The 16,938-nt window shown below is 34.0% G+C and overlaps 1 protein-coding gene across 8 annotated transcripts in view; it reads right to left on the reverse strand.

Annotated features, from left to right (window-relative positions):
* The window catches only part of DGKB (diacylglycerol kinase beta), a 398,863-nt gene that overhangs the window by 210,218 nt on the left and 171,707 nt on the right, over positions 1 to 16,938 (reverse strand). For 6 of the 8 annotated variants that reach the window (XM_064704413.1, XM_064704412.1, XM_064704410.1 and 3 more), the window contains 3 exons: positions 11,959 to 11,991; positions 8,183 to 8,299; positions 3,641 to 3,714 (listed from right to left, as the gene is read on the reverse strand). In XM_064704413.1, coding sequence (XP_064560483.1) covers positions 3,641 to 3,714; positions 8,183 to 8,299; positions 11,959 to 11,991 — 224 coding nt within the window. The remainder of the gene's footprint in view (positions 1 to 3,640; positions 3,715 to 8,182; positions 8,300 to 11,958; positions 11,992 to 16,938) is intronic. The other 2 variants (XM_064704417.1, XM_064704416.1) reach the window with 1 other exon arrangement.

Consider the following 16,938-nt stretch of genomic DNA (forward strand, 5'->3'; position numbering starts at 1 on the left):
CTTTTTTTTTTTGGATGAAATTAACTGTACCTGCCCATTTCCTGCACAACCACTGAAAATGTGTTATGGTGTGATATAGCCTGAGAAATTCACTTGCCTGGGTTTGATAAACTCCTATTCATTCTCATGCTAAGTTAAAATCCATTTCTAGTATAGGAAAGCCTTAAATTAATCAACTTTAATTCTATTTTTCTACTTTCTCCTTAATAAAAATTGACTTCTATTTTTATTCTATTATAAACATATGTATTGTCTATTAAAAAATAATTCAAGTCCAAATAACAGCAAATGCACTGGAGTGTCACATCATGGGCCATTATTAACCTCCTAATTGAGAAGAAAATATAATGGGGCTACTGTCATAATTCTTTATTTTGCAATTATATCTGAAAGTCATAGGACTGGTCCTTAAAACAGAAACCAATTCAGAAAGAATATATTTATCACTACACATTCTGAGAAACTGAATTTCTAACATAATGAAAGTTTCAAAATGTATTGATAAGATATAGTTGCAGAGTTTTTTGTGTTCTGAATTTTTTTTTTCTGAATGCACTTTTTCTACATATCTGTTTGTTTCCCGCCACCCCTCTGTTTGAACATTTAAAAACTAAAACTAAACAACCAAACATCTTTCACCTTTAAGTGACCCTCAGTTTTGCATTTGAGAGATTTGAGAAAAATTACAAAATGGAAGAGGAAAGGACCATGTACTATTGGGGGTGTGCATTTATTCAACTGTTTTTCAGCTGTATGCATAAACTCTCTCCAAGAATAACACAAGAAAATGGGCTGGGTTACCATATGGTAAGGCATAAAATCGTGTATGGGGAACTGTGGGAATGCAGGAGACTTGACAATCTGCAATAATCTTTCCATGTTCAATGAAAGTCAATTAGAAATCTTGTCTTCATTCACTGTGACCTCTCAAATACAGAGAATCCCAAGTAAAGACTGAGACATAATTTTCAGTAGAAGATTTTCTTAATCTGAATGAATCAAGATAATGAAATTCTGTTCTACCAAAACGAAGGTTGTGGGTTTGCTTTGCCCTTTTTTTTTTTTTTCCCTCACTGCTGGGGAAAACCTTCCTTTTGTTACAGGTATTCTCTAGTTCCACCCTCTCAGCACCTGACCAGATTAAAAAGTTGCAATAATCAAAAATCCTGACTTGAATGCCATTTACTTTAAAGTTGGACTCGATGATCCTTGTGGGTCCCTTCCAAATGTGATGAAATCTGTCAATACCCACAACCTTGTATTTTGCAAAGTAATTTATGTCTTCAAATGTCCTGTGATTTTACTTTCCACAAAATATAATTTTCTGCCACAAAATTGGAGGGTAGGGAATATATGGCAATTTCTTTCTGGTTACTGACTGTAAAGCAGACAGATAAAACCCAGGAAAACAAAAAAAAATTCAAAAATATTTCTCCTGAGAATGTTTTCATCGCTTAGATTGAATATTCAAACTAATAGGCACTCTTAGCATCTTAGAAGTATTTTATACTTCTGCTTCTGGCATTGATATGAAACATTGACACCTCAAAAATGGACTGCAAACCTCTTCTCAACAAATAGTCCATATGTGGACTTTCTTCAACCTTTTTGAATCTGGCTTTAGATCTAATTGTGAGATATTATCTCCTAATGGTGAATGACCTGAGACATGTTTATATGACTAGGCAGTTGACCTTTTGATGCGCTTCTCTTGAAAGAGATATATTTATTGAGTGCAGCCTTGACACATTAGTATGTAATTTAACATTTGGTGTACCTATGGTATCAAAGCCAATCTAAGAGGTTCTTACAATTCACTATACTCAGCTGCTGGTGCTTGCCCTCATGCTATACACTTTATTGTGTAATGACACTTGTGGATAATGGTGCTAGTGAATGAAGTGTGCATAGGGCATCCATTTTTAAAATTCAAATAATTCCTGTGATCTGTTTGGCCCCAGTAACAGTTTCATTGACATAAACTGAGAAGTGTTAGACTATAATACATGAAGGGGAATAGGAGCTTGAGATGGGGATCAGATTTTAAACTTGCGTTTACCCTGGAGAATATCTAACATTAAATGACATCCCTGCTGCATTAAGCCCATTCAAATAGTAACACTTGAGACCAATTATGAGCTGGGAACTGAAAGCTGTGAAACAGCATTTCATTAAATTGTTTCTAGGCTATAACTAACTGTGTAAGTGTAGCTCTCTAACCTGCCTCTCACCTACATAATTGCAGACTGGATCACTCATCTACTCACTTCATATTGGTATTGTAAAAAGTCAAGCTGAGTGCTAGTGCAAATTACCTTCCACCAGACCCCTGACTGCACAGCAGACCAGGGCTGCCTCACACAAAAATTCAGGATGGCTCACACTGGTTTGTTCACATTGCAAAGGCATGTTTTTGAAACTGCTTAGAACTAATCTTTTACATCATTAACTGCCTTTGATACGTCTAGCTGACATCTAGGCATATCAGTCCAGGGATTACATAATCAGCTCTCAAGTAATAGCCAGTTCTCTCAGAGGCCTTCAAACACAGTTTTGGTTAATGCTCCTTAGCTTTAAGAATTACCCTAACAACTACTCTGCAGGATTTTGTCCCCTCTGACAGCTTACTTTTAGGGGCACAGGAAGACGTGATCTAAGGGAGAGAGGGTGGAGAAGGCAGGGAAAGCTGACCCATTAGAGTTTGCTTGCTGGGTTCCAGGCTTTAGAGTCACACTGCATCCCTCCTTTTTTTTGCTTCTCATCACCCATATCAACAATATCCACAGGTATCACCTTCAGCTGGATCCTGGACCAAAAGACACTTCTTGAAGACATGAAGTTACAGCACTGCCATGGTGAACTAGGCTATAAAAATTTAGAGATTTATGGGGCGGTCAAAAATGACCACACTGTTAGCACATAGAATCCTGAAACATGCTCTGAAAAGTCTGTTTAGTAGGCAACTAATTCAGCATTCCTTCCTGAGTAAGAGGAGAATGCTCCTCACTACTTTATCAGGCCTCTGATACATTAACACTTAAACTAATAAACTCAGACATTTTAATTTAAATCAATGTAATTACTGACATATGTAAAATTAATATGTCTTTAATTTGTGTGATTGGACTCTAATAATTCAACTGGATTTTTAGAATGCTTCCTATTTACAGAAATCAAAAGGTTTCTTTGAAGGAAATCTTATGAAGAAGCTTGAGAGCCTCTACTACTAAGTCTATAAAAAGCAAATCATACATTAAAAAATGGAATACTGCTTCTAATTTAGACTACTGACCTGCCTGTATAATCATTACACAGATTAAAAGAACACTGTTAGCACTTTAAAGTTTTAATACAAGATATGGCAACTCACATCTTCACGCAAATCACACAAACTCATGCACTGAATATAGCTACTTTTTTTGATTGGAAACAATACTATCCTATAGAACTAACTCTTCCTTTTAACTGGAGAATTTATAGGTACAGAGATATAGGATGTTCAACTGTGAGGAATAACAACATAAAATGTTGGATTTTTTCCACATAGACAAACTTCTAAAATTAATTTTAAAACATTTCAAAGACCAGAATCAAGAAAGAAAGAAGAAAAAAAAAAAAAGAAAAAGAAAAAACCCCTTACCTTTCTCCTTGTTTCCCACCACTTTTAGGATTGACAAAAACTAAAAGTGGATGAGTGCCTGGAACTGGAGTGATCTAAAAGAAGGGAATAACACAGCCACTCATTAATGCTGTGTGTTGCATTCATTTTTTCCTATAGTAGACAGAAAACAAAAAGCTTAATGCAAACTCTATGTTATGCTATGTAATCCAGCTGGAAGCAATACCAAAATTTGCAATAATCCTCACTTCATTAATTTGCCAGAAATTGCAAGTGACTTCTTTTTTAATGCTGTCTGTTTAACAGCTGTGTTGCCATTTTAACCAATAATGCCACAGAGATATTGAGGTATATACACACATAACCTATCTCTCTATATATAGATATATACTTGTTAGTGTATATAGATATACATACATCCATCAGTAGAGAAGAAAATTTTAAGTGCAAATAATGCATTAATTACTCTGACAGTAATTTCCTTTAAAAAAGGAAAAGAAAAAAAGGTTAATCTGTATTTTGGAGTGAGAAATGACACTATATTATATACTATGAAGGTCAACTATAGCTATAGTAGAAAATTGAACTTAACAGATTTTTTTTTAAATTATGGCAATGAATATCTACAATATTTGATATATTATGAAATCACACACTTTTTAAAATGTTGCAACCATAACATTAAGGAATTCCTTTAAACAGCTGAGAAAGCAGAAAAACTTAAGAAGGTAGAGGAGAAACTGTAAGGAAGAAAGGCAAGTCTGACTAAAAGAATGCTGATGAGAAGCAAGGAAACAATGACTTCTAAGAAGGAAACAATGACTTCTAGCATTATTTCGTTTTACATTCTTTTGTGTATGGAAAGTTTTACACATTCATGTTAATATTTAGCTTTACAAATTAACACCATCCTTCTAAGTAATAGGGTTAGTCTGTATTTTCAAATACTCTTAGATGCCTTTACTCCAAAGACTTGAACATAAAAAAATTACATCAGATGATCTCTAATACAGGTCTTAATCAATGAAGCTGGACTATTCATCTTTAAAAGCATCATTTTAGACATCTATATTCCAAAATGTTTGAAAGTATATTTAAAGTTCAAAGTCAACATCTCCAAAGTCGTACACTAACAACTTGAGAGATGAAGTTTGGACCATCTGCATTTCAAAATGATGCACTGAAAGGCCTTGCTTGAAGTCCTTATTCATAATTCCTAAAATAAAAAAATTTGAAAATTTCATAAAGTGTAATTTAAGGCAGAACCTGAGAAACATCATAGCTAAGGAGTTTTACAGACATACTAGAGATATAGGCATATAATCCTACAAGGCATCTAAAAGCACTTTTCTTTTAGTAGGAAATGTTAGGCAGTAGTGTGTCAACTCTAATCATGATTTCAAAAAAAAAAAAAAGAATCAAATCTGTTCCAATACATAGAAAAACAATGGAAAAGTCCACAAATTCAGTGGTATTAAGCTTATCATGAAACCAACTCAGTATCACCTGGCACAGTAAAGTGCTGTGTGTTGAAACATACATCAAATTGCAGAATACAGTGAAGTTTGTCATATATTTAATTTTTACCTACTGTTTTAATCAATTTGAGTTATTTAGCCAATTCCCATGGTGTTTATTCCGGTGAACTAAGTGTAAACCAATGGTGCCCATTGTGACAGAGATGGAATACCTACTGAAATCCCTTAGGACGCAGGTTAATTAATGAGACTCATCCTAAGGTTATACATGATCTATTACTTCCTCTAATTAGAAATAATAATCCTGATCATTATGCTGGTTAGCTAGAAAGAAGCAAGATGAATGTGCTTAACTATGATTAATTGTCTTTAAGTTGTGCAGACCTCCACTGCCACTAAGTTATCTGCTCCCTCTGTCTGATGGAAGGAAGGTTTGGGCTTGATCTTTTTCTCAACAAAAGCTAAGTGATGGAACTTTCTATTTTAAACCTTTTCTTTCAAGACTCAATGAGATTATTTCAAGTAGAAGTGTTTGGCTCATCAAAAAAAAAAAAAAAAATCTAATAACTAGTCTGTATCCCACTTGGTTCCAAAATAAATTTTAATTAAATTTTTACAGCTTTTCCAAATTACTTTCCCAGATAACATACGGCATTTTTATATAATGAAATGCAACTAAAGATTTAGACTAAATTAGTAAACATTTTCAAGCCCTAATCTAGCATGACTTAAAGGCGATCTTCATGATGGTATAGTAAAGGTAACTTAAAGTAAAAAGAAAAACCAAAAATAAAAAAGTGGTGGTGAACTTATATATAGTTTCTCCTATATTGAAAATAGAGGTCTAACAGCAGTAGTATCAAGATCTTTGCTTTTTTACCTTGTATCTTTAATCATAAACAAATGCAATTAATAATTAATACTGATTAAGTTCTCTGAAATAAAACCCTTGCTCACTGAAGATTTTGTTATAATGAGACCATGCCAGCAGAATCAGAGTATTAGAAACAGAGTAGCTTGCCAGATATGGGAGAATTAGAGTAGTATACTTTGATCAGATACAGAATGTTTTCTCCAGACCATCTTTGGGCAAAATACTAACATTAATTGCCAGTTATATTTATAGCATCTTACATATTTGTGAGAAGAGCTGAAAAATTATACAATCTCTGAGGAAAAAAAGCCCTAACATTCTCACTGATCCCATCCTTTCTGTAGGATAGCCCTAAAGGTCCACTCAGGCTTCACAATGATTACATTCACAAGAGGTTATCATTTTTAATGCCAATCAAAAATTAAATATTTTATGCTAAGATGGATTCCTGCCACTCAAAACCAATTAAATCCATCCGTGAAAAACAAAGACCACAATATAATCAGCAAATTAGGGCCATAACTGCAGAATTATTTCTAATGTTATCACCATGGTACCATGTCATGGACTACATTACAAATGTGTCATTACAGAACACCAAGCACATCAAAAAACACCTCAAATCTATTCAATAATAATGCTATCATCTTTGTCCCCACTCTCTTTTTCTCAATCTCTAGCAGTCATAAAGAAAAGCAAGGATGAAATGAAGACTTTTGACTCATGTTGGAAAGACAAGAGAGAACACAAATTTTGGAACACACTAAAAAAGGGGAAATCTTATGACCTGAAAGCAGAACATACAATAATTTAAAGTTTTGTGTTGAAGAGCCAATGGTGCTAAAAGCTGCTGTTTTGAGTAGACCAAGCATTATATCCTTGGCAGTAGCACATGAGTGGGAAATAGAGACAAAAAGTAGCAGAAAATAAACTATGAGCATAAGTAATCTAATGCTCAGAGTAAACACAAAATTCATAATGATACACGGTGCTGCAACCAAAAGGAGATGCCAAAGATGCTCCTCTAGAATACTTTGTCTCACTGGAATTGCAAAGTTAGAAAATGCTGTGTGTTTTCTTTAGCACAAACTTATTCATCACACTGTGACTGATTAGACAGAACTTGAGCTTTCTTTCAATTAAGACTCCAGCATTTTTTGCTTCATGTTTTGTCACAGATGATCTGGACAGCAATGAAGCCTGTTGAAAATGATAAGTACAGGAAGAGATTCTTGAAAGCAAAGGATAATGACTGCTCTAATATCAACTATACCATCAATGGAGCATCCAAGTAACTGGATAGGTTTTAGGTTTTTCAGGTTTTGTTTGGATTTTTTTCCCTTCTTTGGTATAACAAAAACGTTTGACTAATCTAAAACACAAAAAAATACAATAAACCTCCCTATCCTGACACAACAATATGAAATAATTATGAGGCATAAAGTAATTGATAAATGGTAATGGAATCTTTTTACTGAAGCCCAACTGCAACATATCAAAAGACAGAGAGAACACATAACTATGCATATTAAATGATTATCACATTGTTATCATGATGATAATTTAACTCCTGAGGACATAAAGCAGCATATGGACATTGATTTCACTCAAAACTACTCATATCTCAAGGGAAACAAGTCAGCAGTTCAGGCGTGCCTATAAGTTACCACCCTTAAATAACAGTAGCTCATCACACACATGAGTTTTTCTTTCAACCAGAAAAACTTCCATTTTTATTATAGATATTGCTAGTAATGAAAATTGATTCTCACCACTGTTAATGTTGATATGCCAAATACCCTACTTAGAAAACCTGGATAAATAACATCCTTGAAGTTTACTCCATCCATTAATTAACAGGTCCAAATTAGAACAGTTAACAATTATCAGGATTTAGACTTAGATTAATAATGTAAATTTACACAACATTGCATTATGTGTAAGCAGATACCAAAATAAACTATTCACCCCATGACAGAAGTGTTTTAGAGCTAGTCTTCCCTCCCCCTTATTGTCTTAGGAAATCCTAACAATCACATGAAAAGCAGATGAGTATCACCAGATTCCTGAACCAACGGAAGAATTTACCTATTGACTTTTAGTCATATAAAAGTGAAATATTTGAAGAGTGCATGCATATTTCACTTTAAACATATTTCACTCTTCATACCTAAAATTATCTGCTTAATATTAAAATAACAATAATCACACCTGAAGGCCTTGTCCATCTACGGTGACAGAATTTGCTCTTTGCATTTTGTTCCGTTCTCCCAGTTTGTTCATTTGCTGGGTGCAGCTCTTTTCTTTTTTCACTGTTGATTGTCTTTCCTTGAAAAGAGAAAAAGGAACATTTTAACACATTATATAATGCTATACAACTGTAACTCACACTGTACCTCCACAAAGTTGGTTTTTTGACTAGCAAGTAATGTCAGATTCTGCTTTAATGAAAATGAGATCTCAATCAAGTTAATACACAATGTCTGGCCACTTCACATAACATCTATCTATGTGCCTGAACATTCCATAATGACTCGGCAATAGATGGATGAAAAGTGCGCAGTCACAACACAAATTAATGCAATGATGTGAAAAGATAATCTGACATTACCAGGATGCCATTCTGAAACTTGAAAGCCAATCATCCAATATACTTGATTGTTTAATAAGCATATTGATAAGAGATCAGTAATTTTTCAAAATTTTATGCTGACTGCTAGCAAAGGTTGGATGCTTTAGACTGCTTTACCACTTAGGCAAAATATACCCATTCTAAATAAACCATGATCAATTAGCTGAGTAGCTTTTTACAAAACATATTTTCTATCACAAGGAAACCAGAATCTACATCAGATTCTAAGCTGCTGGCAACTTTTGATGCTAATACACAGCACAGTGAGATGGTTATTTGAAAGAGAAAAACTCAGTCTTATATTGTTGCAATTGTATTTTCAACTGTTATCAGGCCATTTCAGATAACTCTGCATGGAAAAAAGTATTCTCATTTTTTGTATCTCATTTATTCTATTTATGAACTGCACTCAGCATGTCCTTTTGGGTTGTCCAAAAAATGCACCATAAATTAAGACAGAAGATATTTATCAAACAGAATCAGTGTCTCCAATCCCAAGTGGACCCCAGCCGCTTTCCGCACTTCACAAGTACAAGGAGGCTTTAAACTAGCCGTGGGAATGGGCTGGCAAAGCTGCTGCACTAGAAAAGGAGCATGAAGGACATTGCTGCACCCCCTGCAACTCCATCCAGTAACAGTTCATTAAATGTTACCATTTACATTTCATACCAGGCCAAACCCATCTCTGTGCTACCTCCCACAAAGCCTTAGGGATCGTAGTAGCAATTAATCCATGAAACCCTTTCAGGAGCAGTTTTTACTGCTAAGAAGCACTGACACAGATTCTGTCAGGAAGGGACTAACTCCCAGCTTAATACAGTGCCTTCTAACACAAATGTGGACCCTGTTTTTATATCATCTTCAGTTTCTTTAAGTGAGACTGACAGGGTCTCAGTCCAGATCTGATGCAAAGAGTGGTCCAGGTCATCCTAGGCTATTCTGGGGAAGCCAAGTGCTTGGGGGAACTGTGACAGTCTTATACACACATTTTGTATAAAAGAATGGAAAAACCTATGCCCCTGGGGGAAAAAAAAAAAAAACCACCAAAAACAAAGCACACAAAACCAAGCAAAACAAAAACAGGGGAATCTACATTCTTATCTGCATGCAGTGAGATTCTAAGAGGTTAGTTAACAGAGCTCTTGGATGCTTTGAGTAATTTGGCTCGTGCAAGACTAGATCGAAGACACCAGACTGCAGTATCACTGCTTTAAGAGGAACCAGTAGAAGCAATTAGAGCTATTCACCTCCTCCCTAACCCTACAAACAAAAACACTCTATGTATCACTGCCTAAGAAATCACCAGCTCTGCACTTACTTATTTGATTATTTATTCAGAAAGTAGAACCAGGATGAGACACTCAAAGAAAATAAAATTTTTGAACTAACACAAAACATTTTGTACAATGGATTGGTTAGTCCCAAAAACAGCAAGTAAGACACTTCCATATGAAGGAAGCTTCACACTTCATTACAAATTTCTTAAGTTGCTCTGAGGTTTTAAACAACTTTGTGAATAATTATCCTTAAAAGTCACTACTTCTTATAAAAAGAAAGCATACCCTCTTAAATAGTGGCCAAATCTGACTCATGAATACTGCAACATCTTCAAAAAACAAATCATATGTCAGCAAATGAGAGAAAAAGCTAGTAAAAACTGTAATTTCTAACAAAAATCAGAGACAGAGAGAAAATTTGAAAAGGTCCAGGAAAATCTTGAGCTAAAGGACAGATTTGTGACAATTCAAAAAAAAAATTAAGCAAAAGTAACAGACTCAGCACACTGAGTTTGCACATTTAGAGAGGTAAAAAGAAAAAATGTTCAGAAGAGGCCTACTTATAAAGTGTGGCACTAAAAATCTTCTTGAATATATCATGCTACTATTTAGAGGAAAAGTATTTACTCATTGCTGAGACCCATGCCCAAACCCAATGTTACTAATGACTCAAGTAAAATGCAGTAAGGATTACCCAGAGCAAAGTTTTGGATATTGGGGTGATACAAATAGCAGCATGATACAAATGGCAGTAAATAACCTCAGCTGACATCAGTCCTATGACTGCTGCATTACCATTCCTTCTCCAGTTTATACTTCCAACCCCATAAGTAAAACCATTGCTTGATTCACAAAGACAATACAAGATAAGGTCATGTATCTCAGGTAACATAAAGGAAAAAAGAATATTCATGATACAGAAGTGCCTAGAGTGTTAATATGATCAAAGATGGATACCTGGCCTTATTAACATTGAAACTCTGCTTTCTTCTTTGATGATTTTTGAAGAAAGTACAAATGAAGTATTTCATATCACCCATCTTATATGATACCACAATACATGTCACCATGTCTATCAACAGTGCTCTGTAAAACCTTTCTAAAGAAGCTGACAAGATATTCTAGATTTCCTAAAGTTACAGATCCTATAATTTTTAGATATATGTCCTACTAGTGAGAATTTGACCTAGTTTTTATGACATAATGTAATGAATTGCATAATAATTCTAATGAATGAATCTGTTAATGGAACACAACAAAATTTACCACTTCTTTTTTTGTAAATATTCTTGTGCAGACCCTTTCTTTTATATATGAAATACCAGTTGTGCCCGACCTAAAGTATCTTTGTTTTGGGAACTAAAACATTACTAAGATATCAGAGAGTCTCAAGAAGCAAACAATTTAAAGCAGATAAAAACAGAAGAAGGTAAGAACAGATAACAGCCTAAAATTTCTAATGTTTAGAAAAATTTCACATGCATTGAAAAAATGCTTTTATAAAAGGCAAAAATTTGCCTTTCAGTTTAAGAAATATGTCTGTAACAGTTGTGGTATTTTTAATATCTTGCTAAATAAAGCATACAAAATGATGAATGTATTGGTGAACCATTTTGTTTAGTGAACATGCATGAGGTTGACAGAGATACTGAATACAGCAATTGTACATTTTGATGGCTTAAAGAATGAAAGTATTTGGAAGGCATGTGCCAGAGCACATACCTTCCAAAATAGAATTTACCACAACAATTCTTTCCACCCATTTTTTTTTGCACTTCTCATGCCTTACTTTCCCCCTTGAAGTCCTACTTTGAAGTCAATATTCATTAGCTGGAGCATCTACCATTGAGGCCAGCTCCAGCGAGATCACTGCCAGATAAGAACTATTCAATTACATCTATTTCATATTCCAAATAAGAGAACAACTGACAAATAAGACAGGAATTTCCAAATAATAACGCAGAATATCCTCTCTAGATTTTTATTTTCAGCCCCAAAATGCACTTCATAGCAGAAAGAATGTACAATATCATGAACTGTTAGTACTCGAGCACTCGTGGACGCCTCCTGCTACGCACCTCAGGGAGCAAACCTCCTAAAGTGGGAAGCGTCTGTTGGAAAAAGAGAATGTTAGGCTGCAGCACCAAACAGCTGGCATGGCAAAGGGCATGGATAGGGTGTGCACAAGGAATGCTACCTTGCAGAATTACACTTAACAACAACACATGCACGATACTTTGTTACACTTTTGTACAAGTGGACTTGATGGATGCTCTGGCTGTCGTATTACATAACTTACACTCTAGAAAGTATATGTGAGATCATTTTGGCATCAGCTAACAATCTTAGAAAACCTGTGAACTTCATTCTTTTGATAGCAAAAGAGATATTTGATAGCTGGAGGGCTATTTTGATTTTATCTTCAAAGTCTTTGAATTCTAATCCAAATCAAAGAATCTTGTTTAAAAAGTCTTTTTCTAATTGTATTGCTACAATTAACAAGCTGTAAGTCATTATTCCTCAAAAGTTGCTTATACTCTTTCTTTATATAGAGGTCAAATCTTTTCCTTTACACAAAACACTCACATTTAGAAATATCATACTCTATTATAGCTGTTAGAGTGGAAACAAATGAATAGTTACTAAAGAGCTGCCTCTTTATATTTTAATTGCTGACATGGAATCCAGGGCAAATACAGCAACAACTGCTTTTTCTCACCTTGCCTAACTACAAATATATTTTCTCTGGATTATTTCCTACACAAGATTATTTCAATCAATGTATTTCATAACATGAAACAACAACTTACTTATACATTACATAGGATTGCAAATTCATTAATAAATGCTCAATTATTACACAGTTAGACAGCTTAAAACCTGAGATTACTTCTGTATGATAATTTCTTCTTTTATCATATATATTTTGAAATGAAACATATAACCTATTTGGGCATGGAGTTGTATAATGAGAGAAGTATATTTTTAGGTTACTATGCAGAAAATAAAATAGCTTAAAAAAGTTTAAAAAATCTTATTCTAGACCTCCAAATCTTCATAGAGAATCAGATGGAATGCATGCAATACCTCAAATGTTTGCGAGATGAAATTTAAATATGTGACTTGAATATCAAACTGATGCTTTGGGCTTCTTTACAAGGAACTTGAAGGAAGGGTGCTCCATGATTCCTTGGAGTTATTTTGTTTAATGACACAGGAATCTTTAAGGACATAGTAATATTAGGTACTCCTAGACTGTAATTTTGCAAACCTATATGGCATTCAAGACCCTACTTACAAAACTCCCATTTCAGGAAAATTCTGTCCATAATTATACAATGACCAAAGAAAATTAAGATTCAAAAATCCTGAAAACTAAAAAAAAAAACAAACACATCACCACTATGCCAAAACCACAGGGTAGTATCTGTAGTATCTATTAGATATCACATCCAAGTAACGGTGATTCAGATGACCTAAAACATTTTGATAATTTATTTTATAAATTATCCACATTTCCAGCTCTGAGTGCATGCTAATCAAAAGAGCCTATATTAGAACACCACATCATGCTGTCTTGAAAGCTCATAGAGCTGTATCACAATATCCAGCTCTAAATCCCTAGACAGAAGCTAAAAGTCATCTTGTGGACAGGATTATTAACCGATTCTCAGCAAAAATACCGTCCAGTGAGCTGCACATGCCCATACTATAGAGGCTTCTAATTAATTTAAAAGCTGTCTTAAGAAAAGCATTTGCAGCTCAGGAAAAAATCACATCACACCATTGAGAAGGAAGCATTTTGTCACCCATAATACTGGTAGCCAAAATACCTGCAACAAGACAAGGCTGGAATGGAGAATACGTGTTTAAGAATAACTTCTAAAACTGCTTATTGCTCCTTCTTCTGAACAAGGAATAACTATGTGGTAACTTACATACTTTGTGCTCCTTTTTCAGTTTGTCTAAGTAAAAAGGTAAAGAATTACACACCAAAACACAATCAAATCTCTCATTTAGCTCGTGGGCCTTGGTTAATTCAGTTTTCTGTAGACAACTTGCCTTACATCTTGTACCCATTCAATACACACATCAATATATGGCCCAAGATCTTCCGCTGGATTTGCAACTCCAGATTGGGCTACAGCAGCTGATTATATACACTGTCCAAGAAAGTGTTGGAAAACAATGTTGAAAATAAAATCATATTAAACTCCGGGGGAACAGGATATAAGGAATAAACTTAGAAATAGACAGTAGTGATGAGCTGGGGGCAGGCAACTAGATATAACTTACAATGATTGAATGACTGCCATTTCAGTTTATCAGCATCTTATTATTTCAACATTGAACTGTGTTTGTTGAACAGCTAATTAGTTAGGAAGATACATTTTCCTCCAGGGCAATTATTAATTTCCTTCTGACTTCAAAGAAATGAAAAAGCTCTTAGCGTAGATAAGGACACCATTATATTTCAAGTCTGATTTAGATTCTCAGAGAACTGAAGCTGCAATATGAAACACAATAGAGAAGCAAAAAAAGTAGTTTGTTTTGTTTTTTAAATCTCTTTCACTTGCTATGTCATTACTTAATATTCAACAACCAGATCTAAATTCAACTTCCCCCCCCACGCATATATATTCAAATAGCTACTTTTTTGTAGTACCTTTGTTCAGAAACTCAGGATAAGGCTAGCACTCAACTTCAAAGGATTGAGTTGCTCATAAAATGCTTACACACTGCACTGACTTTCTGTGCTCCATGTTGAGCTTCGATTCAATTGAGCTAAAACTGATCTCTACCATTATAAAAACAGAAGAATCATTTCAGGATTAATAACTGGAAAGGGGATTAAGAAAGCTCATTCTTCAACCAGGCACTGCTAATTCCCTTTCTCTCTACAACTCCGCTTTCCTACAAGAATAACGTCTACATACCTCACAGGAAAATAGCATTAGTAAAACACATTACCAGACATGGAAAAAATATCTATTGAACTATGTTGCAATTATAGCCAATAGCTATTCTATGTGGTCTAAATACTAATAGTGAAATAAAATTCTTAAACAGTATTTTTAATTTTAATTCTGTATTACTTTTTGTCAGAATGTCAATATACCTGCCATATTTACACAAAAGTTTGAAAGTATACGTCATAATGCATATTAAGTAAGTTAAATAAAGCACATTTTCTATCTCAAATATGTGTAATCTGCTGTGTATAATTCTACATACCTAAATAGAACTTAAAAAAACAGATTTCTGAACATTCATGGTTTTGTATAACAAAATACCAAAGGAATCAAATATATGTTTTCTCCCTCCAACTGCACAGTCATCTATGTTTTAAAATAAGAGGTCAAGTGAATTTGACTTATGAGGGTATTTTATATTTGTGTATATAAAGAGATGCACACTATGATGTATAAAAAGTTTATGCATCTTATATATACCAATTTAGGTCTGTATATATAGTCCATATTTACATCAATTGTATTAATCTTAGATGACTTTGTCCTAAAACATCTTCACTACCCAAACAAAAGTCAAATTCATTCACAAGACAAAAGAAACAAAATGGAAATAGTTTCAAACTTTTTATCATGATGACCCATTTTTCACAGAATGCAAAACAATGAAGTTGGATATCAAAACACAAAGAAATGAACCCTGTTTTATTTTTCTTTTCATTCTTTACATTCAATATTATACCATAGCCTCCACCTTTGAAATAAACTGATTACTGTGGAGACAGTGATATTTGTCATATAATAATGCTCACATTTCAAGCAGGGTATCTTATGCTTTTCAATTTATTCCTTAATTTTATTTTAATTCCACAATTAAATGTTTTAATTAAAATTTTAAAAAAATAATGCTAGAAATTAAGTGAAAAAAATTCATTGAAAAACGCACATACACAACAGGAGAATCAAAACCATCATGCATTATGAAATGAATATACATTTTTATTTATTAAATAGTAATCTTTTATTGGTTGGTTTGTCACCATCCAGAGCTGTATCTATTTTGGTGGGAAATTGAAAATCTAATTACTTTTCCACAGACATAAATAAAAATTAAAAGATCCTATATGTTCATCAGTAAATGGGGCACAGTAAAGGCAGGCATGAAATAAAGACAGAACATATGCTAGCATTTTTCCCTTTCTGCCTTATAAAAGGAAAGGGTGAGGAAAACTGTCTCATAAGCAGAGACCAATCTTGCTTTCTCCACTACTCACTCATCTCATTCCAATACCCAGTTTTAAACCTGGTTATGATCTAATTCTGTACTCCTGGTAGGCTAGGATTCAATTGAGTTAAAGATTTTTAAACTCACTGCCAGTCAACCTTATCATGAACTTTCATTATGTGCATGTAATTAATTGGGTCCAATGAACAATATCAGTACTGAGTTATAGACTTTTTCCCCCCACCATATAATTAGAATATAATTACCCACAGGATATCAGAATGATGCAAAACCTTTCCTCTAAATGTGCCCTCATTAGGAAACAAGTCTCAATGTACATTTATTCAATCAGTATGAATTAATTAAAATGTTACTGAAATAAAAAGGAGTAACATTAAAGCATATCTGACATCTATTAAAAGACTATCACTTGAGATCTGCACACCGTTTACAACAAAACTCATTTAACTTGAATAAAAAACTTCACCCTACAACAAGCCTGATATACAGTAAACAGAAAAGTAAAAAAACCAAAGTTCACAAACTACATTTTACTATAACACTTAAAATTGATGCAGTGAGATATGAAAAATCTCTACAAGACACTGAATCTAGACAGATGTGATGTTTTCATGATGTACACAGTGTCAACTACTGAGTTTCTCCATCGTTTTTTTCAGCTGACAATGTAGCTTATCATATTTAAGAATAACATTTGGAAAGCTCTATTTTTGTGCAGTTTGTAAGATGGGAGGACCTTTATTTATCTTAGATCAGCCATCTAAATTTCACATGACAAGGCATTTTGGTTCTCTCTCCAGCCACTAAGAGTCACTCAGCTGAGATCATTTTGGTAGCACTGG

Source organism: Zonotrichia leucophrys, chromosome 2, assembly GCF_028769735.1.
Source record: "Zonotrichia leucophrys gambelii isolate GWCS_2022_RI chromosome 2, RI_Zleu_2.0, whole genome shotgun sequence".
NCBI classification, from domain to species: domain Eukaryota; kingdom Metazoa; phylum Chordata; class Aves; order Passeriformes; family Passerellidae; genus Zonotrichia; species Zonotrichia leucophrys.